This window comes from Anas platyrhynchos, chromosome 9 (assembly GCF_047663525.1).
Source record: "Anas platyrhynchos isolate ZD024472 breed Pekin duck chromosome 9, IASCAAS_PekinDuck_T2T, whole genome shotgun sequence".
Classification (NCBI taxonomy): domain Eukaryota; kingdom Metazoa; phylum Chordata; class Aves; order Anseriformes; family Anatidae; genus Anas; species Anas platyrhynchos.
In genome coordinates, this window is record NC_092595.1 from 16,055,415 (window position 1) to 16,076,087 (window position 20,673).

The window sequence follows — 20,673 nt, forward strand, 5'->3', positions numbered from 1 at the left end:
CACCTTCTCTGTTCTGACAGAGAACGAATATCCCAACCAGTAAAGCAACCTCATTTAAGAAGGGCTGTTGAGCAAGTCGCTTTTGAGGGAATTTTGGGGAGGCTGCTGGCATTCAGGGAGGGCGAAAAGCTGCTAAAATTCTCCACATAACAGCCCACTTCAATTCTCAGGTCTTGCAGTCACAGAAATGACTGTATCATTTCAGATCTGCACCTTTGATTACTTGTAGGCTTTCTGGAAGTGTGACTTCGCACTAATATCCAGCATCAAGAAAGATTAAAAAAGCCAGTGAATTTTCCTTAACCCAATTTCCACATTCCTCATCAGTATCACAGGATTAACAGATGATTTTAGGCAACTTCTGAGACAGCAGTCTGCTTGTAACACTCAGCATGCTCAACATGGCTAGCACACTGCACAGCTACACAGACACCAACCAGGACACTCGCCTCTCTGCATAGAAGGGTGGATATAATAAGGGCTGGCTATACTATTTAAAAGTTGCTGTGACTGGATCTATAAATGTAGCTTAGAGTTAAACATTCAAAGCTTGTGTGACCACAGGGTTAGCAATTACTGAATTTGTTACTGCTTCAACTATCATGACAGGCATTGAAATAAATCTCATTTATATGACATGCAGTCATCTAAAAATGCATTTTTTTTGTAGAAATTCTTCTAGCATGTCAATGTGCTACACATTGCTCCATTTTGAGACCTCTCCAGACTGGAGATCAGGCAAGACATACAAGTCTTTCAGCCTGCCAAGTTTCATGCTTATTAAGATTAAGCCTGAATTCTGCACATTTTCTATACAGCAGCTCCGTGAATGAGATTAAGGAAGGCCTCTTGCCATTAGATGTTGGCTGAGCATGTGCAACATATACCAGCGTGATTACTGCTGCAACCTTTTAAAGTAGGGTGAGCAGCTCCCTGCTTGGTGCAGTAACCAAGCGAGCAGAATACATGTGGGGAGCGGGCAAGACAAATTCAATTTCCTTCCCAAGCTGCAGGGATTCAAAATTACCTCTCACATCATCCCACAAGGTTCCCTAAAGATTGAGTTCCCCACTGCTCTGCTCCAGACATTATTTTTGTATTTGCCTCTGTAGATTCACAGTCTTTCTTTGGAGCCAGAACCAAAGTCTGGACGTTTCTCCTTGCTCTTGTTCTGCCAGTATCTTTAAGCAAGGGTGGCAAACATCCCCACCCACCTACTGGTACCCTGCTTCCCCATCCTCTCAGCATGCTGACACAGCCACGCCAAGCCAGAAAGCAAGCTGGCAGAGTCCAGGGATGCCAGCCCTCTCAGATCTAAGGCTTGAGCAGAAAGTTCCTGACACCAAAAGCCACCAGTATCTCCCACAAGAGATCCTGCATTCAGACGGGTTGCATTCCTGAAACAGCTCTGCCACATCACTCTTTCCTTAACTACTTAGAAAAGGGACATTATGGCAGATGCTGTTACTGGGACTCACCACATCTACCCACTGAGTAGTGAAGAAAAACACCTGTAATATTCTTCCATTTAAGTATTATGCTACCACAAATTACAGCGCAATTAATCTCTCCTGGAACCCATCACACGTCTCTGTAAGAGTGCAGTCCAAGCTACTGAGCTATCCAGGCAAGTTGAGGCAGTAAATAAAATAAAAATAAAAACTAACTGGTGAAGGGGAAAAATGTATTTCCTGATGTTAAAAATATCTGCTATTTCCAGGAAATAATGGTATAAATAGAAAATGAAACCATTCCTCCTCCAAAAATATTTCATAATTACATGTCATAAAAATAATTAGGTTATGGTGAATTAGTACAAATGTTTACAAGAAAATTGCCATGCAAAACATTATGGGTAATAACATGCTAATTGCTGTAGAAGCAAAAGCTGATTATGTTTCAGCAATATTAAAAGTTGCCAACTCGGCGCTTCTATCCAAGCTTCAATATCGCTCAGCAGCACCCAGGGACACAAGGAAAACTAGTGATGAGCAAAGGAGATGGCAGGTAGGCAGCCCCGAGCCCTGCTCTGCCAAACACTTCCCTTACTGAGCAGCAGTTCCTAGAAAGCCTACACCAGATTACACTCACACAACACGACGGAGGATGCCAGCATCAGCCCTTACCCCCTGGACGCTGCTCAGAGCACACGGAACAACCAGAGCACTCAGTGCAGGTACAGCCACCTCTCTGCATGCTGAGCAGCCAGATCATTTCAGCTAAAAGCAAACCAAGGGCGAGCATACCAGGGAACTTTGAATTCCACCACAGAAGTCCTCATCTGCCTCTCCAAGGGTGCAGCACCTCCAGCTTCAGCAGCATGGGCACGATATGGGTACAGCCCTCTCCTCCTCCAAGCTCAGGAGTGAACTGCAGCACTGAGAGCCATGCCACACAGGTGTGACCTGGGAGCTTTACAAGCCTCCCTCCCCACCTGGGCACTTCCATTTAGGTCAAATTCTCAGCTGACATAAATCAAACAGGACCACAGACACCAAGAGGGGAGAGATAGGAATAATCTGGTCAACAATTAACTTATTGAGAGCTTTTGCAGGGCTTGAAGAACAGGCCTCATTTAACAAACAGCTCCTTTCCTTTCCATCTTCATCACCAACACAGAGGAAGGGGTCAGAGAATAATTTTCTATGAAAATGCCTAACTTCAATTTTCAAACAGTTATCCCATCACAGCGCTAACCTAGGGCTCATCATTGTCCTCCTCATGGTGCTCAGACCCTGCCAAGGATGCCAGACACCCTCGGGAGGTGAGAACCTAGGTGCTGCTTGGCTCCGGCTGCATGAAGGATCTCAAGTGGGACATGAGCAGCCCTGTGGCCCTGTGCTGAGGCCAGGCTGCTCCATCCCACCCAGCACAGGAGGTGAGCACACCTGAGTGCTTCCAACAGATTTCATGGAGCTGTGGCGCTTGTGTTAACTCCAGCCCATCCCGCTGACTCCCCACGCACATGCTGCCTTCCCAAGAAGAGCTCAGTTCTCCCTGGAGCTGCAGTTCACCCTCATGAAGGAAGCAGTGATGTTGACACAAAACCTGGTTCAGCCCACACTGGCTCTTTCCTAGAGCAACAGCCCTTGTCCATCGGTTTTCTTAGGCTCCAGGAGCACAACTTCTTTGTACAGTGTGTTACAGGAGTGCCAGCACAGACACAGGGTGCAGGACAGCATTACCGGGCACCTGGCAGCATGGCTCTGTGTTTCAGCACTGCAGCTCCGTGTGCCACCAGGCATGGTGCCACCGGTCTGTCTGGGTTTCACACTGCACTTTGGGCCAGAAGGATCTGATTGAAGCCCCGCTGTAAAGCAGGGCTCCAGGCAAAGCCCTCTGCCCCAGGGGCTGAACCCAACATCTGCAGGAGTCTTTACGCCACACACGTATGGCATTAGGCCGTTCCCTCCTGCCCTTGAATCGATGGAGCACGGCTGTTCAGGTGCACATCTGGAGCCTTGCAACATGATGGCGAGCCCACAGCAGCCTGCCCACGCATAACCTGAGGCATTTCCCTCATGCTTTGGGAAGAGCAGGGCCTGTCACAGGCTCGCTCCAACAGCCATTGCACGCTAGGGCTGGGAGGCAGCAGTAGGCTCCTGTCCTCTCCTTTTCTCAGGTGCTCCTGTGCTGGCCACATCAGAGCAGGCCTCCCACATACCTCCTCTGAGAGAAAAGCTCTGTGCAAGCCTCCACGCCCTCCTGGTTTTCATCGTGGGAGCCTCCTTGCCTCCTACACAGGCACGGCCACGTAGGGGTAAGCCAGCAGCCAGCCCTCCCTGTGCCTTATCTCCAAGCAGGGCTGAGCACGTTACGCTCACCCTCACACAACATGAAGGTGATTTCTAGCTGCACAGATGTCCTGGGAACTGAACTGATCAAGTGCCCACACAGGGAGCCTGCATCTCCAGCCTGCTGCCTCGTACCATGACCCCGGTGCTTTTCAGTGCAGATTTCAGTGCCCTTGGCCCGAGGTTTCTCAGGACCGTGGTATTTCGAGACCTTGTGTAGAGATTTTTCACCCACCCAAAGAGATCTGTCAGGCTCCTTGTGGATCATGTCTGCTTGCCTCCAGATGTGGCTAGCTGCTGTCTGACGAGGAGTGCTGAGTAAAGTTTGTACAAATTAGTTGAAGGTGTGAACTTAAAGTGGATTACTTTAAAGTTAGTAAATCCCTACGGGGATGCTCTCATTCAGAATTGAAGTGACATTAATTGGGTTTACCGAATTCATTTCCAAAGCAAATTAAGATAAACCAGATTACATTTGAATGAGGGTGTTCACATAGAAATTCAGCGCAGTTTAACTAATCCTCTTTAGGAGCAAATTTGGCTTAAACCCTCTAAGTGCTCAATATTCCAGCTTCTGCCGCAGGGGAGGTACTGAGCTTTACCTTTGAAAACTTCATCTTCTCTGTCCCATTTTTCAGGTTGGAAACAAGGAGCTTTCCAAAAGGCAGAGCCCCCACTTCGTCCTTTCACCAGTGCCCGATGCCGAGGCAGTCTCAGAGCCTTACAGGGGAGAGGTGACCGCAGAGGGAAGCCAGGCAGCAGCCGAAGCCCCCTCTCATGGGGCCATGGCACAGCCTGGCACCTGCCCCAGAAAGCGCATGTCTTTCCACAGACATTAGCCTTGCCTATCCACCACATCACCTCCTCATCCAGGCTTCCCAAGTTTGCAAATACTGAATGAAAGCAGCCGGGGAAAAGACTTTTTTTAAACAAAGCGCTGTTTCAGACATTAATTCCAGCTCCGGGTAATGAGAAGCTTTGCTGCGAACAGACTCCGCAAGCAGTTCAAAGCCTGGCCTCTCCCTCCCGCTCTGCTTTGTGGTGTTAAAAGTTGTGTTTCACGGCGTTGGAGCACTACCATCTGCTGCGCCCCGTTCATTATGCACCGAGTCACGCCGGTCAGCTCCCGGCAGAAAGCTAAGACAGAGGTAAACTAGTATTTGAAAACAAAGGAGGGCTCTCTCCATCCTAATTAGCGGCAGGTTGCAGAGTGCAGCGGCGGAAGGCGAAGGTCACTTCCCACAAGGCTCTGCTCAGGATGCCAAAACACCCACTTAATTCAAGCGGCTCAGCGGGCAGAGTCAGACCAGAGCAATTACGCTCCCTGGATTTCCCTAAGGAAGGTTTTAACAATGCAACTCTTAGAAAAAAGATTACTGCAGGAGCTCTTTATTCTGCCACCTTGGAGCAGGAGGAAGTGCGGTGTACCCTGCTACTGACTCTAGGAATGGCTCTCTCTTTGTGCCTCTGCACTGGGAGGCAAGCTTGGGATTTCTATTTCATTTTTTAAAAGAAATGAATAGGAGCAAATTTTAACATTTAAAAAATGAGGACTAAGAATCCTGCAAACTCTAAGACCCTTTGTACTGAGCTGAATTCCCTCTGAACACTCCAGGTCTCCTTCCAGGTGCTACCAGGAGGAATTAACCTTTAAAAAACCACCTGGGCATGAACTCAGGGAGCGTTCCTGGGAGCCACTGCCTGCCTGGCCCAGCCCAGGAGTTCCTTTAATTTCTGTTACCCGACTCACAGCAGCCCATCCACCTCACAGCGACAGCTCTCCCACAAAGTCAAAGCATCACTTTTAACCCAGACCAGCATCTCCTTGCACATGCCCTGGGTGCTGTTTGTCCACGCTTGCCCTCCTGTTCGCACCTCTCAGCTCCGTGGTGCTGTGCCTCTCCCTTCCAAAGGATCTGTGCAGCTGTTGACATCTGCTGCTGATGGCAGGAGTATTTTCCAGGGATGTTCCATATGAACCCAAAGGAATCGTCCATCCTCCCCCTTCCAGAGGCTCCAGAAAGGGAAATTTACGGTAATTTTCACTGGGAAAGGAAGCCACAGAAATTATTTTTTTAATCCCCTGATTAAACAGAGGGATGCAGACATCATCTGGATCCTTCCTCAGGGACTTCAAATATAAGATGCTGTCCAGCCAACAGGAGCTGCTCACCACCAACAACTACACAGGATCCACCCTGCTCTGCTCTCGGGTTGGGAACTACATCAGACAGAAGCTCTCCAGTAGGCAGAGTAGCCTTAGGGTTAGCACAGCTTTCTTTAAATCATAAAAATACTTTCCAGAAGACAACACGCAGTCCTTTTCCCCCGACACCACATGCTGTTTAACAGCATCTCCAAGCATCCAGGAGCCTGCAGACCCTCTGCTTTCCACCAGTCCCTCACAGCCAACTCGCACTGCATAAAGTCACCCTCTGCGTCCTGCCACCAACCTTTAAAGATGCATTTCCCCCCCCATTTCCTCTCCCAGTTACATCAGCAGTAACTAATACTCAGCACTGGCATTACAGGGGTTTTCACCTGTTTGTAAGCAGCCCGTAAATAAATAATGTAAGCAGTGCTTGACCAGGCACCGTGTTTGTGCATTCTATTCACCAGCTGTTTTCGGCACAGAGCCGGTTGCTGTGGCACAGGACCAATGGGCACACAGCTGGGGGCTCGACTGCCTGCCACTTTTTTTTTGACCCCATGCTCTAAAACCTTCATCTATCTCAGCACATCTTCTGGCTTCAGATGGACTTTACAAATCTGGGTGGCTGGAGCTGAAACGTGGTTTTCTGATCGCTCAGAGGTTTGCCAGCAGGGCTATACGATGTGCTTTTAAGCATGGGTTCAGCCAGGCCTGCCCCAAAGCACAGTTCTCCAGGGCACGAGAAGCGGTGCCACCACCAGATGAAGCGTCCCGCGTGCTCCCTGCCTTGTGCCCCACAGGTGACTCCCTTCGTGATGCCAGCAGCCACCTAGTTCACTGATCCTTGGGTTTTCTCTGCAAAAACCAAATGACAGAAAGCTGCAAGCGCAGAGAGCTACCACAGAGCACCCGCAGCACTGCACGCAGGGCAAACACACCCTCACCCCCGGGCCTCTCTCAGCCCTGGCAGCCACCGCCTGCACGCAAGCATTTTGTGCTGCCAGCCGTCCCGAGGACACTCCGCTGCTGGCCTTTTCACCACACTGAGCCCAGCCTCAGGACCACTGAGTGCAGCCTCAGGACCACTGAGCACCTTGCGACTGGCAGTGCCACAGACAGGGCTGGCTCTCCATAGCTGCCTTTCTCCTGATACTCACCACTCGTGGAGCTGCAGCAAAGACCTCTTACCCCCCTCCACGTCTCCAGGGCTGACATTTCAAGGAAGTTTTAAGCTCTCCCCATAGGCCCCACGCTGCAGGAGGGGGATCCCTGCCCTCCGTGCCACCACGGCCAAGTCCCTGCAGCCCCCTAGCAAGGCCCCTGCTCCCTCGCGCAGCAATTAAATCCTGCTGGCCGCGGATGGGAAAGATAAATGGTGTTTATTGGGATCGCTTTCCTGCATGCCGAACATAAAACAAAATGTCAATCGATACGGCTGCTTCACCTGATGCTTTTATTTCTCTTATCCTCCCGCCCCCGCTTTTAATTTCGTTGTGAGCTGGAGCTATCGGCGGGGCTTGCGCTGCGGTGATAAACCAACAGATTCCCATTAACCTGCGGCCCGTGGGCAAGAACAAGAATTCGCCTTTTCTCTCTCTCCTTTTTTTTTTTGTCTTTTTTTTTTTTTTCCCCAAACTCTCCCTCTATCAATATTTGATGAGGGTAATTTCAAAGACTTGTTTAGTATGATCTCCACATAAGGAGTCCTTCGGAGTGTTTATCACGTTTGAGGTATAATTACATTCAAATCCTGAGACACTGTTGCTAGGGTTACAGCTGCTGGTGGCTGCTCCAGCTTTTGTGTGTGCCGAGCTCCTCGCCACCCCCTGCATGCCCCGTGCTCCCAGCTCCCTCTGCCCAGGCAGGGCCATGGGGCAGGACAGGGACTGTGGGGGGCTGGATGCTGCGGGGAAAATTAACCCAAAGACCCACCGGAGGGGAGACAGCCATGTCTTTCCTTCACCCCTGAGTCCCAAGAAGAGAAATGTGAAGAGCAAAGACATAGGATGCAGGGCCACATAGCGTGGAGCTCTCGCCTGTTAGAATGTCCCACGAAGGAGTTTTTAGGGAGCAGCCTGCCCGGCACCCCCGCCTGTGGCCCCAAGAGACAGGCAACAGGCAGAAACTCAGCTCTTCCCGTACATTTCCTGGACGGTGTCAGAAAATGCTATTTTACCCATAGAGTGAGGGACTGGAATTGAATTGCCTTTGTTCTGCTTCCAATTTTAAATAGTATGAACCTTGGTACAATAGGCAGCGTTATCACTAATCCCCACAGTTGTGCCTGAAATAAGCTTACAAACCATGCGGCAGTCACTGTGGGAAGAGCAATTATTCCAACAAAGGAAGGGGGGGACAAGCGTGAGCTCCTTGGGTCATACAGAGGGTGAACAGGATTGTTGTCAATTCACAATAAATAGTACAAAATAAAACCCCCAAAAAACACACAGCCAACAACTGCAGTGTGGAGGCCTGGTAAAATATTTACAAATATTTCAATAACAGAAAAAGCTACCTGCTACAGCCAATAGGTTGTAAAGCAAATTCAGGTGGAAGCTATTGTTTACCCCTAAATCAGCTCTAATGCACTGGCAAATGTGATTATCAGCATTCTGTGGGGAACGGCCACATCAGCATTCATTACAGGTGTGCTCAGTAAAGGCTCTTTTGGCCATAGGTTCGTTTGTAATTATTAAAATGCATCTTGTTAGCCTGTACTGAACATGCAGCAAGTTCCAAATTTCCGGACATCAGCATGCAGTATTTGCTCTAATTTATTATATGTAGTTTGAGTATTATTTTACTGTGTGTCAATGCCGCAGTGCAAAAGAGAAATCCCATCTCAAAGGCACCAAATGGGATATACTTTAGCATTTTATGTCACCAATGCACGTGGAGTTGTCACATCCCCCCTTACATCAAGGACAAGCAACTGGAGAGCTGTAGCCGTCACGGTGCCTGCTCTCACCGAGCACACCAGGAGGTGTGGAAGAAGGGCCAGCTAGGGGCATATACCAAGGGGAAAGCGATAACACAGAAGCGGGGAAGCCTCGTTATCCCTTTAAGGGCACAAACCAGATCACCCAAAGCACTGTTATTCTCCAAAATGACAGCAAAGGATGAGAACTGATAGAAAAATAGGATGGGAGAGAAGCCGCAAGATGGTTTGCAGCCTGGTGCTGGATGCGGTGTGCCTCGTCTTGCTCACCCAAGGGAGCCGCGAGGGCAAAGCCCCACAGAGGTCCCAGAGCAGCAGCACCAGAGCAGGGGCTGCTGAGCCTCAGGGGGAGGCTCCCACACTGGGGCTCAGCACCAAGCAAAGGCTGAGCCTTCAGCCTGAGCAGTGACGGGAGCAGCACGGGCAGAGACCAGAGTCACTGGGATCTGAACACCGTGCCAAAATGCACATCAGAGTCCCTAAAGAAGAGGCAGAGAGCTGATCCCAAGTGTTTTCAAATATCTGGGACAGAGGATGCAGATGTCAGGGTGAGCATCCACAGCAGCACAAAGAGCACTGCTTTGTGGCCTCGTCTCCAAACACAGCAGCACGGAGGACAACGCTTATCAGAGGAAGGAAATGGGAACGAGATGACCACAGTGCATGTCTGAGCGTTCACGTTACAAGCAGGGCTTGTAGGGACAGGATCTGACATTTAATGCCTCTGTCTGTAAAGTGCTTGACATTCATGATAACAGAAGAAGAGCAGATAGGCAGCAAGGCCTTCTGTCTTTCTGGGAAAGCATGTGTGCTGCTAAAAACAGCCTAGGCTTCCCAATTTGCTAGCTGGCTCCCAGGCAAGCAGGGCAAGCTGTGGGAGTTGCATGAGCTCTTGTGGCACCCCTGGGACAGACCACATCCCCTCCCCTGGGAGATCTGCCCTATTCCCTCATGCCTCAGCTTTCTTCCCCAGGATGTGGATTTCCCATCCCACTTGCAAGTGCTACAGGACACATACCACACCGGTGGAGCACACAGCCCCAGAGAGCCAGGTTTCCATCTTATCCGGGGCTCCGAGGAGCCATTATAAGAAAAAATAAAGTTCAGCACTCATTCCTCTCTCGCAAAGCTCTGCACTACAGCAGGCTTGATGGAAATAATTTATTTTTAAAGGTACCTCACCTGACAGTAGCTCAGCAAGCAGAGCAGTGGAGGGGGAAGGGAACCATTTCTAGTTTGCTCTCCCCAGTTTCAAGTTCGCTCTCCCCAGCAGCCTCCTCCATCGAGGAGGAAGGATGCGGGCGGAGATGGGGAAGGCAGCAGAGCCTGAGGGCTCCAGAGTACAGCACGGATCCCTGCTCTCTAGCTCATCCATCCAACTGGATCTTCTCTTAATTACATTCAAATAACACTCTCCCGCCTCATTTTTTATTATTAGAAATGAACAGATTTAAAGCTTTTCCCCTCACATTATGGTTCACCTGAGTGGATAATTAAAAGACTACAAAGTAGATACATTTTTACGTGTAATTACGCCTACTTCTGCCGCTGTATCACAGGCTTCAGAAATATTTGCAAAACAACTCACAACTTTTATTTCGTCCATGCAATCATTGCCGCTTGCCGTGGCTGTCCCCACAGGCATTACAAGGTTGTTAGCACCTCCACCTGCTCTTCACAAAGGCCAAAAACAGCAGAACAGGCTCCTCGGAGCCATGCAGAGCAGAGGACCACGCTGCAAGAGATGCTCCCATGGCTCAGCCAGGGAGAAGCCCGGTACTGCTGATCAAGAGCCCTGCATGCTCTGAAAACCTCGCTGAAACTTGCCTGACTTTTTCCAGGTGGAAATTTTTCAGCAGTGGGTTTTGGCCCCGGCACAACCTGCAGCTGTGAGCCTGGTGGAGGATCCCTCACCTGGTGCTGTGGGGATGCCCACTGAAGAGGCAGAGCAGTTGAACTTCCTTGCCCTCAGCCCCCAGGCCCTACAAATCTCTCATCAGGCTTGTTTGAGTCCAGCCAAGTGTTAATTTAACCTTGAGGACCAAAGCAGCTGGTATCAAGGCCACGGGCCTTGCTAGGCACCCCTTGTGCTATGGACTACAATGAAATCCAGTGCATTAGCCACGCGAGCTTGGCAGAGATCTTGAGATTCAGAGCAGACCTTTGCGTTAAATGTCAAATAATGCACAAAATGAGCTTTCACAGCCAACAGTCCTAAAAGCAATTAGTGATGCTGGTTGACCAACCAACAGCACCTTAAAGGGCCTCATTTTCAGACAAGGGGCAGGTACTCAGGCCTGTGACAGTGGGGAGACTCCAGCTCCCCAGCTTTCAGGGCACCCACAGTAGCAGGACACCCAACAATCACATTTCTCTCCTGAAGGCCATGGGTAGTGGCTCCCAGGGATCTGTTTGTACTTGGATAAACCCCAGCTGTAGGAAGAGGGCACGGGACTGCCCAGCCAGCGGCCAGGCAGGCTGAGGTGGCAGCAAGCATTGCAGGGCACAGAGTTAAAACTTCCCCCCAGCACAGGAAGGGATTTGTCCTCCACAGATCGGATGAGAACAAAGTAAGGGGATGGCCACAGCCGCCAGAGCGTGGGGCAGGCCTCCCCTGGCTTTCCACCGGGGAAAGCAGCATGGGGGGCAAGGAGCAGAGGACCTTTGGCCAAGCCATGTGGCGCTGCTTCGGGGTAGCTGGTGGGCCCGTCTGGGGCTCAGCACGCAGCAGGTTTTGCCCCCACAGCCGAGGACAGGAGGCAGGGGGGTTTCCAGCCCCTTCCCCTCCGCCGTGGGCACGGCTTCCCCACGAGCCCCCCGCTGCCGCCGGGGCTGACGGCAAGCAGGGCTCCCGGCGATCTGCAGGCCGGAATTTACAGCCAGGCCGCAGCAGTCTCCGAGGTGGTCTCCTGGCTCAGGGGAGCAGTTCCCACTCAGCGCAGGGGCTGCGGTTTGTAAAGCGGCCGAGGACGGCAGAACGCATTAAATCAACACCCAGGGCTTAGCGAGTTGCCATAGCACCAGGACGGCTGCTGGTCACCGGCTCCCTCCCCCCTGGCAGAGGTTCCTGCTCTCTGCCTCTCCCCAAAGCACCGCGGAAAGCTTTGGGGCTGGGAGGACAGCCGGGACACCCGTCTGTGGGGCAGAACCTGACTGACGGCACCGTGCTGAATGCCAAGCAGTGCCCATCTCCCCCTGGGGAGCCCGGCAGGGGGATGCACACGAGGAGAGGGAAGAGCTGGTAGCACCCTGACAGGGCTGGGAGGGGGAGCCCACCAGAGCAGCCCCAAAAACCCTGCAGGTACCAAGATTTGGGCACGCGGCCCTGCCCTTTTGGTTTGGGGCACGGCTGAGCCCTCCCAGCTCTGGCTCTCCAGCCCTCCAGGGCAAAACGATCACTTTTAATAGGCAACGAGGCACCTCCGATAACTCCAGCAGATGCTGCCGTTTAATGCGGGCTGGCACATAACTTTATAATCGGACCATATTGCTCCAATTACAATTTAGCCTACAGTCCTCTTGGGCTTGTCTTTTATCTGTCTTCCACTGCCAAGCACGGCACGGAGAAGACGGGCTCCTGCCTGTCTCCCACCGCCTGCAGTGCCACCTCCCCACGTGTAGCTGACATCCTTGCTCCCTGTGTCCCCGTGCCGTGACACCCACCTGCCACCAGCCACCAGGGACGCACCCCATGGGTGACCCAGAGGCACCCCACGGCCCTGCTGCTCCTCCCTGCACCCGCTCGACGCGAGCCCTGGCCCCGCTTTCTGCTTACACCAGGGTAAGCCGGGACTTACTTGGTCTGACAGCACTGGAGTTCCTTGAAATTTCTCACAGCTGCTGCGGAGTACTCCGAGCCAGCACGCCGCTTCCATTTTTCAAACCCGATAGCCATGACGTGGAGATTTTTCATTTTGAGAGTTTGTCTCCGTGCGGGCTGTGACAGCTGCCTATATCTGTATTCGATGCTCAGGAAAACTTTTTTTGGCCTCTGTGTGGGCTCCCTAAACAGCATTTCACTTGGGTTGGGAGGCAGGAGCTGCTCCGGGCCAGGTGGGGATCTGAGGCAGCAATGAAGTGCCCATGGTGCAGCCCCATCGCTGCCGCAGCTATGGGGAGGCAGGGACCAGCCCTGCGGTAATGCCTGGGCTCCCCCCGCATCCTTTGGAGTCCTGTTAAGCCATCAAGCTGTCAGCAGGGCTCCTGCAGACCCTATTAAAAGGATATTCCCAGACAAGCTGCTCTGGGAACTTTAAGCACTGGCTGTAAATGTCTTTTGGTTGCTTAAGGGGGAAACCTCGGGTGACCTGTGTAAGGGATATACCCTCTCAGCGCCCCAAATCCCAGAGGAACCAAGAAATGTGAGCACTCATTTAAACCACACCACAAGCCCATTAAATCAAATATACATTCAGTTAAGGGCACACAAACAAGCTCGGCTCAGCCCTGGGTCAACCACTGCCCATTTGCTTCTGTCCATTTGCATTGCATATGTTGGAGGGGCTGCCAGGGGGCTGCCAGGGGGGCAGGCTCCTTGCTGGGGGCTTCATGCAGAATTACAGGGCAGCAGCAACCTTGGGGACACACCGGCCCCACCCATTTCACCCAAAAAACAAGGGGCACGGGACATCCTAACCCTCAGCCCGCACACTGCCCAGCAGTAACTCCTCTTTCTGAGCCCGATAAGCACATGCACCTGCAGGTATAGGTTCAAGCAGAGCACTGGACTTTGACAGGCCCCGGCACGCCTGGGGAAGCGAGGAGCCTCTGTGCTCACACCACACAGCCGGCACTTTCATCCAAGTCAGCACTTCCAGCGCGGCTTCCCCCAAATGACTGCACATGAGTGTTTTGAAATGTGCTGTGTGTAAAAACCCGTGCCAAGAAAATTCCTTCTTGCAGCTTTTTTTCTTTTTTTTTTTTTTTTCTTCAGCGAGCAGCCACTGATAGGGATCAATGGGAATAAAGTCACTTCATTTACAAACCGGAGAGCCAAATCTGATATACATCAAAATTCGAGGTAAGTCAAGGAGCGATGGAGCACTGCCAGCTCCCCAAATGAATATTCATGGCCAAGTTGCAGATAACACAGCGGCAGAAAGACCGCCTCTGGGAAGGGGAAGAGAAAGGATCAGGCTTATTTCATTATTTTTATTGAGTGCAATTCTCTCTTTAGTACAATATTCTCTGAAAGTTACCGTTACAAACTCCGACAAGTTCAACACAATCGACAAACTGGGGGAGGGGGCAAAAAAATAAGAAATAAAAAATGATAATTAAAAAAAAAAAAAAATTACAACGGGTGAAAACCTTTTACGGACACCTCACTGTTATGTACAGGACGGGGCGCTGCCGGCCGGCACGGGGCATGCTGCGGCGGCGGAGGCTCCCACAGCCCGGCTCGGGGCTCCGGAGACATCCCAGCTCATCCCGTGGGTGGCGGAGGGTGCGGGAGAGGCGGCGCTGCCGGTGCATCCGTACCCCTGCAAGGGAAGAGTGGGGAATGAGGGTGAGAAGGAGCCTGCCCCGTGCAGAGCTGCATGGTGCAGGCTTAGCACAGCCCCGATGCCACTCGGGGATGCAGAAGTCGGGTTTGGAGCAGGTTCGGCAAAGCCCACGTACTGCGTTTCCAGAAATAATAACAAAAAAAAGACAGTGACCCCCCAAAAGGTGCTTTTCCCCTCCCCACACTGCAATAGAAGCACCCCTGGGGCTAACACAGAAGCCAGCAGTCAAGCACCAAAAACTGCTCCTTCCAAAGTATCAGCAACCATTGCTTTTCTCTGCTGCTGAGGGAAAGGCCCACAGACCCAGAGAGCAACCACCAAGCACCGCACAGCAGCAAAATCCCATTTCTTAGCCCCTTCCAAGAGGCAACGATGCTTTTAATACAGAATTGCACCTCGGAAGCATAAAGCCACTACATTAAATAACAATACCATTGACCACTGCACCCCTTGCTTGGCTGCCGATAACCGGGGATCACTGCCATAATTATTCCAGGGCACCTCTGCACGAATGTGTCAGTGCTTTTAAAAAAAATTCCAGCTGTGGCTGACATTTTGCTCCTATTAAAATTCATCATTCTGCTGAATGAAAATCATTTCCAGCAAATCCAGGTAGTAATAAAACTTTTATTTAGTTATTTAGTGCTTAGCAGAAAAGGGGACACACCAGGAAGGGGAAGAGACACTGAGATTATCAGAAAGACAGAGAGAACATCAGGAAGACAGACAGAAAGAAAAGCAAGCAGTGTTTGGGGTAAAGTTATTGCTGTGCATTTATTATGTACCAGGGTCCATTTTTGGTGCCACACTCAGGGATCCAGCTGCACACACGTTTTTGAGAGGAAAACCCATCCTGCAAGGGAGGCACCATGAGCATCAGCATCACCTCCAGCAGCACACCAGCCCCAGGGCACTGATGGAGGTCGGGCAGCCTAAAAAAACTCAAAAAGTCTGTTGCACATCCGAGATGCCCAAGACCAAGCAGAGTGCAAACACCTGTTATTCCCAGGTGCTACTTGCAGGGTGCACACCGTTCCCACCAGCCCTCCCCAGGGAAGGGGGCAGCCTCTGGCATGGGCTGCATCTCCAGCTGCCAGTCCTGCTCAGCGTTAATTGGTGTTGATAATTGCACTGATGTTGACCATAATTTTCTTGCCCTTTCTCCCCACCTTGGCACGAAGGTTCAATCGCCTAACAACACCCTGGGGATAAGCAGCAGGGAAAGCTGCTGCCCAAGAAAGTGCCCAGGCAAAGGCAGCGTGCGTGCCAGACAGATGGGCAAGGGAGAAGAAATGGGAACGAAGAAGTGACCGAGGCTTCTTTGTTTGGGAACGCGGAGAAAAGTTCACTCAAATTCATTTTTTAAGTGGATAACACAAGCTGCGCTAATCCCCCCCAACGCTTACCCGGAGTTAATGCGGCCGTAAGCAGATTTTTGCCTAATCCACTTCCGCGGCCGCCCTGGAAGGGCGCGCCTGTTTTGGGAACCAGCTCGTTCAGCTAATCCACTTACAATTCACGCAGCTGATTTCTTTGGATTAACCTCTGTGAGCCGAAGAGTGACCCCATCCACAGCCACGCCACCAGCAGAGCAGCCGGCTTCTCCTCCTCTTGCTGCCACACAAAACATGGACCCAAACCAGCAGAACCCCCCCAAGAGATGGATGCAGAGCCAAAACCCACAGGCAGTAGAAACAGGAGAGCAGGACAAGGCAGCCGAGGGGTTTTGGAGAAGGGCAAGCTCAGCTGGGACACGCAGAGAGTGCAATTTGTGGGGCCAGGAGCAGTGGGGTGAGACCATGCCGAGGGAGTCCCACCAGCACAGGTGGGCTATGGGGAAGGTGCCTCTGCCCCATCATTGCTTGGGGTGCTTCAGGCTCCTTCAGGCTCTTCCGAAACAGAAAGGAGCCTCACCCAGAAAGGTCTCCTTCCATCTCTTGGAGCATCATCTTGGAGGCACCCAAGCTGTACCAAGACAGGCATCCACCCTGGCAGGAGCATCCATAAATGGGGCACCAAAGCAGACGATGCCAACAGGGACGTTGTGTGACCTCCTGCAGCTCCTTGTGCCGTGGGGACCCCGCCAGAGAAGGGGATGCAGAGCACGTGGATGAACACACGAGGTGGATGTGAAACCCTGACCTGATGCCCTGCCTTCCCATCGGCATTTTAACAGGGTGTCACAGGGACAGCAGGGTGGCCTTGGAGTCACAACGCAGCCCCGAGAGCTTGCAACTCCACTGCTGGTTCTGTAAATCCATTTCTCACCTTAGAAGCTGCTTGATGTTTTATCCTTTTTTTTTTTTTCCAGCAGGAACAGAGGGTATCCCAAATATACAGGCTGTTCTTTATGCCTCAAAGGCTCGATTCAGCCCCTTACAAACAACAATGTGTCCGTCCCATCCCTCCAGACCAGGCTCCTCGGTGCAGGGGGAGGGGGCCGCAGCCGCTGCCGGGCTCGGAAATACCACTCCGGGCTTGCTCTTAGTTAAAAACCGGCCGCCTGCTGCTTTCATTGCCAGCCCCGCTCTGACTTGCGGCAACATTTAAAATTAAATATACATAAGCGCTTTCAAAGAACTGCTAATTTGAAGGTCATTAAATGGCACAAAGCGCGTTCCTCTTTTTTTTTCTGGCAAGAGGCACACAATGCTGCTATTAACGGGTGCACCTCGTCCCCGCTCCTGCCCTGGCCACGCTGGGCTCCCCTTGGCTGGTTTAATTACCGCTATTGAGCCAGCGCCTCCTCCCCGCCGGGGACGGCGCTTTGGGAAAGGAGCAGCAAGTTCCAGAGGGGGAACAAAGCATCCAAACCGCAGAGGGGCTCTCGCCCCCGGGCCCCTGGCAGTTGCTGCAGGAAGGCGCAGAAGGAGCCGAGAGCCCCAGAGCACGGCTGTGATGGCAAGGGGTGAGGAGCAGGGATAGGGCCAGGATCCGTCCGGGTGGCACCCAGTGATGAAGGACCCCCAGAGCCAGCACCAGGTGGGTTGGGTGAACCCTCAGCCCGAGGAAAGGTCAGTGCAGAGAGGGAGGCACTTTGTTTTGATGAGAAAAGCCATTTTTCCCCCCTCTTATTTCCTATGCAAAGTGAAACTTCAGGGAAAAAAAATATTTCCGAGACACCCCTTCTGATTTAGGATCGAGGAAAGGAACACCAAGCACGACACAGAGCAGATGATGTGAAATGGGAGCTTTTGGTTTTGGTTTGGGGTTTTGGGGAGGGTTCTTTCCTCGCTGAAACCATTTGGCAGAGTCCCTCTCAGTCTGCAAAGCATCCACCTGACCCGAATACACATTCCTCCTGGGTCCGAAGAAAAAGCAAGAGCAAGGCAGAGCCTCCTGCCCCAGCTGGAGTGTCTGGGCAGCTTCTCCATCCATCGCTGATGGAAGGAACCTCTTGAACAATATGGACAATGCCGTTGCTTGCTTACAACCCCCTCTAAATCCAGAGTCAGGAACTGTCAGCCAGACTTGCTCATCACTGGTGGTGCCGGGAATGCTTCAGGCCCCAACGTTTGCATCCCAGCTATGTCTGAAGAGGAAAAGAAGCGTCCAAAGTCTCTGAAGGCATGGGACCAGGTGGCCCACCTTTGGGCATCAGATAGCCACCCCTTCACCAGCCGTGCCTCAGCCCTGGAGGAATTGCTCACGCCATCCTCAGACTCCTTGCTGAGCCCTGGGCTCTCGTGTAACACCACAGGGGACATCTCCAGGCCCAGTGCCACCACAGCAAGGACCAGTGAGAAGAGCTGGGGCTGGGAATGGCCTGTCCCAGCACAGCCCAGGAGGTGTGGGCTGCAGGTTAGGTACAGGCAGCGGTGCTGTCACGGCATCCCTCCAGCCCCAGGCGGGCAGCAGAAGGACACTGAGCGAGGCAGAGCAGCCACAAAGGGGGAGTTTTGATATTTACCCTGTGTCACTGCCGTTTGTCCCTTTAAATGCCTTTAGCTTCCTTTTGGTAAAAGAGAAGTGATAAAAAAAAACACAAAGGATCCATCAGCTGCGGTGAATACCAAGGTGGCGAGGCGGCGCGTTAGCATGCACGGCGCCCGCTCCATCTGCATGTTGTATGCGCTGCGACAACATCCCGGAATACAGATTCAGGCCACGAGGATCCCGAGAGGTACCAGCAATCGTCTATCTGACAGGCCAGGAGCAGTCCCCGCCGTTGTAAACACGGGGTGTTTTTCTCTGCCTCTTTCTCCGGAGGGAGCTCAGCGATTCGAAACAAGCTCAGTCCTGCTGCTCGCTCCCGCTCTCCGGCAGCACGGCAGGATGTTTCCTTAGACGATTGGGAAGAAAAACCCGAAGTAAAGAGCTCCCCAACATGTGGGACCCTCTCCTGCCAGCAGTGTCAGCCCACATCCCCCCAAGCCACACGCTTGGACAGACAGACACGGGGCACCCCACAGCATGGACAGACGCAGGGGACGGGCATCTTACAGACACCTGAGGCACCCCGGTAGGGCTGGGAGGTACCAGGCAGCCCCAAGATCTTCCTGACAGGGACCCACAGCCCTCAGGGCACGGGGAGCCCCGTTCCGGCTGCCAGGCGCGGTGATGGATCGTTACAACTCGCACACAGCCGTCTAAGTAAAAGCCTTATTAAGAGTTCATTCATTTTATAAACTCTCCGCGCAGTCCGCAGAGGGAAGTTAGATTGCCCAGACTTACAATATTCTGTGTAAACACTGACATGCGTCTAGTAATTTTAACTAGATCAATTTGCAAAGGAGATCAGCGGTCGGGAAAAAAAAAAATATCAAATTAAACACTGAAATATTCACTGGAAGAGGCTTCGAGGAAGTAAGCAGAAAAACACAGAGAAGGATGGACAGACAGAGAAGTACACGAGACAAATGGACCTACCTCTGAAGCCATGAAACCCAAGTCTGTAACCCAATATCAAAATCCTTAGGTCCACAAGATGGGGGAAATAAAGTTCTCCGTAGCCATCTTCTGCAGATCCCCGAGGCTCTGGAGGCCTCATCAGTCTCTTCCCCAGAGCATCTTTCCTCCTCCTCCTCCTCCTCCTCCTCCACAACCCAGTACCCACGCGCTGCGGCTCCTCCAGTCCTGTCCCCGCTGGCCCCTCGCATCCTCCTCGTCCTGGTCCCACCTGCGCCACGCTGAGCGCCGGCCTCGCTGGGGCCTCTGCCGGCTCCAGGCACGGCTCCAGGCCTGGGACCTGGCCGCCCACTGCCTTCGGGTGGGTGGCGACCTCCGAGCACGGACAAGCAGCGAGTCCACGGTAGGTTGACAAAGTACACGCGCGCACACGCACACACACACACACGGGAACACCTCTTTCCATTTTCCATGATGGATTTTTTTTGTTGTTGTTGTTGTTGTTTTTCCTTTTTGCAAAAAAATGCAAGCAAAAGAAAAAAACCAAGGTTTTTCTATTGAAGGTACATCTCTTCTTCAATATGAAGACATTAACTGGACTGAGTCGGATCCCCCCCCTTGCAGCGGTCAGCGAAGTCCTTTGGTAGTTGGCAGAGCGACACCTGGACACGACGGGGGCAGCTGCGGAGGCTGCCGAGGAGCTCCACCAGGCCGTGAGCACAGAAGGGAGCGGGGGCAGCAGGAGGGGCCGGGGCAGGGAGGAAGAGCAAAGGAAGCAGAAAGGAAGGAAGGCGGTCGCTGCCGGTGGCTTCTCCAGTCGGGGAACTCAATCTGGTGCCTCTCCCTTCCCCAACAGCCCCTTCCTCCGCCTCAGTTTTGACTCCTGCTCACTGGCGGTGGGAGTGGAGTCTGGTCTCTAGGATTTGGGTTCGTTTCCCCAACGTACATTGGTTTGTCTTCATTGTCGGTTGGTTGTGTTTTTTTTTTTTTTGTGTGTGGTTTTGTCTTTTTGTCATTTTTAAATATACTATTTGTACATATTTATACTTATTTATATGCCATTCCCCGTGACATCGGTAAGTGTGCTTCTGTAGGCGAGGAACGGGAGTCACCAGGCCAAGGCCAGTCCCAGGAGCATCCTTCGCCGGCAGGCGCAGCCCCCAGCTGCGGCCGCCCCTCTCCGACCGTCGCACCGCGGCTCCGTCAGCTCCTCCCCTCCCGCCTCCGCCGCCTGCCCTCCCCGTCCCCTCCCCGTCGAGCGAGGGACGTCACGCCATCGAGGTCGGAGACTGACTCATCTGCACTCGCATGGACTGGACGCTGTTCAGGATCTTCTTCTGGTGCCCAGCCAGAGTCACCCCTATTCTCAGGAGGTCTCTGGAAGACAGACAGACAGAGGGACATCAGTGGACAGCCCTGCTGAGCAACCCCGCG

General features: G+C 52.3%; 2 protein-coding genes across 3 annotated transcripts in view; both read right to left on the reverse strand.

Annotated features, from left to right (window-relative positions):
* LOC101794246 (uncharacterized) overlaps window positions 1–2,608 on the reverse strand; it is a 155,260-nt gene extending 152,652 nt beyond the window's left edge. Inside the window, exon 1 of the mRNA XM_038183620.2 lies at window positions 2,247–2,608. The gene's annotated coding sequence lies outside the window, so the exon portion shown is untranslated. The remainder of the gene's footprint in view (window positions 1–2,246) is intronic.
* An 11,407-nt stretch (window positions 2,609–14,015) lies between these two features.
* The window catches only part of EPHB1 (EPH receptor B1), a 49,523-nt gene continuing 42,865 nt past the window's right edge, over window positions 14,016–20,673 (reverse strand). The window contains exons 16-18 of one of the 2 annotated variants that reach the window (XM_072042244.1): window positions 19,261–20,616; window positions 15,177–18,673; window positions 14,016–14,367 (exon numbers count right to left, since the gene is read on the reverse strand). In XM_072042244.1, the coding sequence (XP_071898345.1) occupies window positions 20,508–20,616 (109 nt within the window). In that variant the 3' untranslated portion in view covers window positions 14,016–14,367; window positions 15,177–18,673; window positions 19,261–20,507. The remainder of the gene's footprint in view (window positions 14,368–15,176; window positions 18,674–19,260; window positions 20,617–20,673) is intronic. The other variant, XM_027464073.3, reaches the window with a different exon arrangement.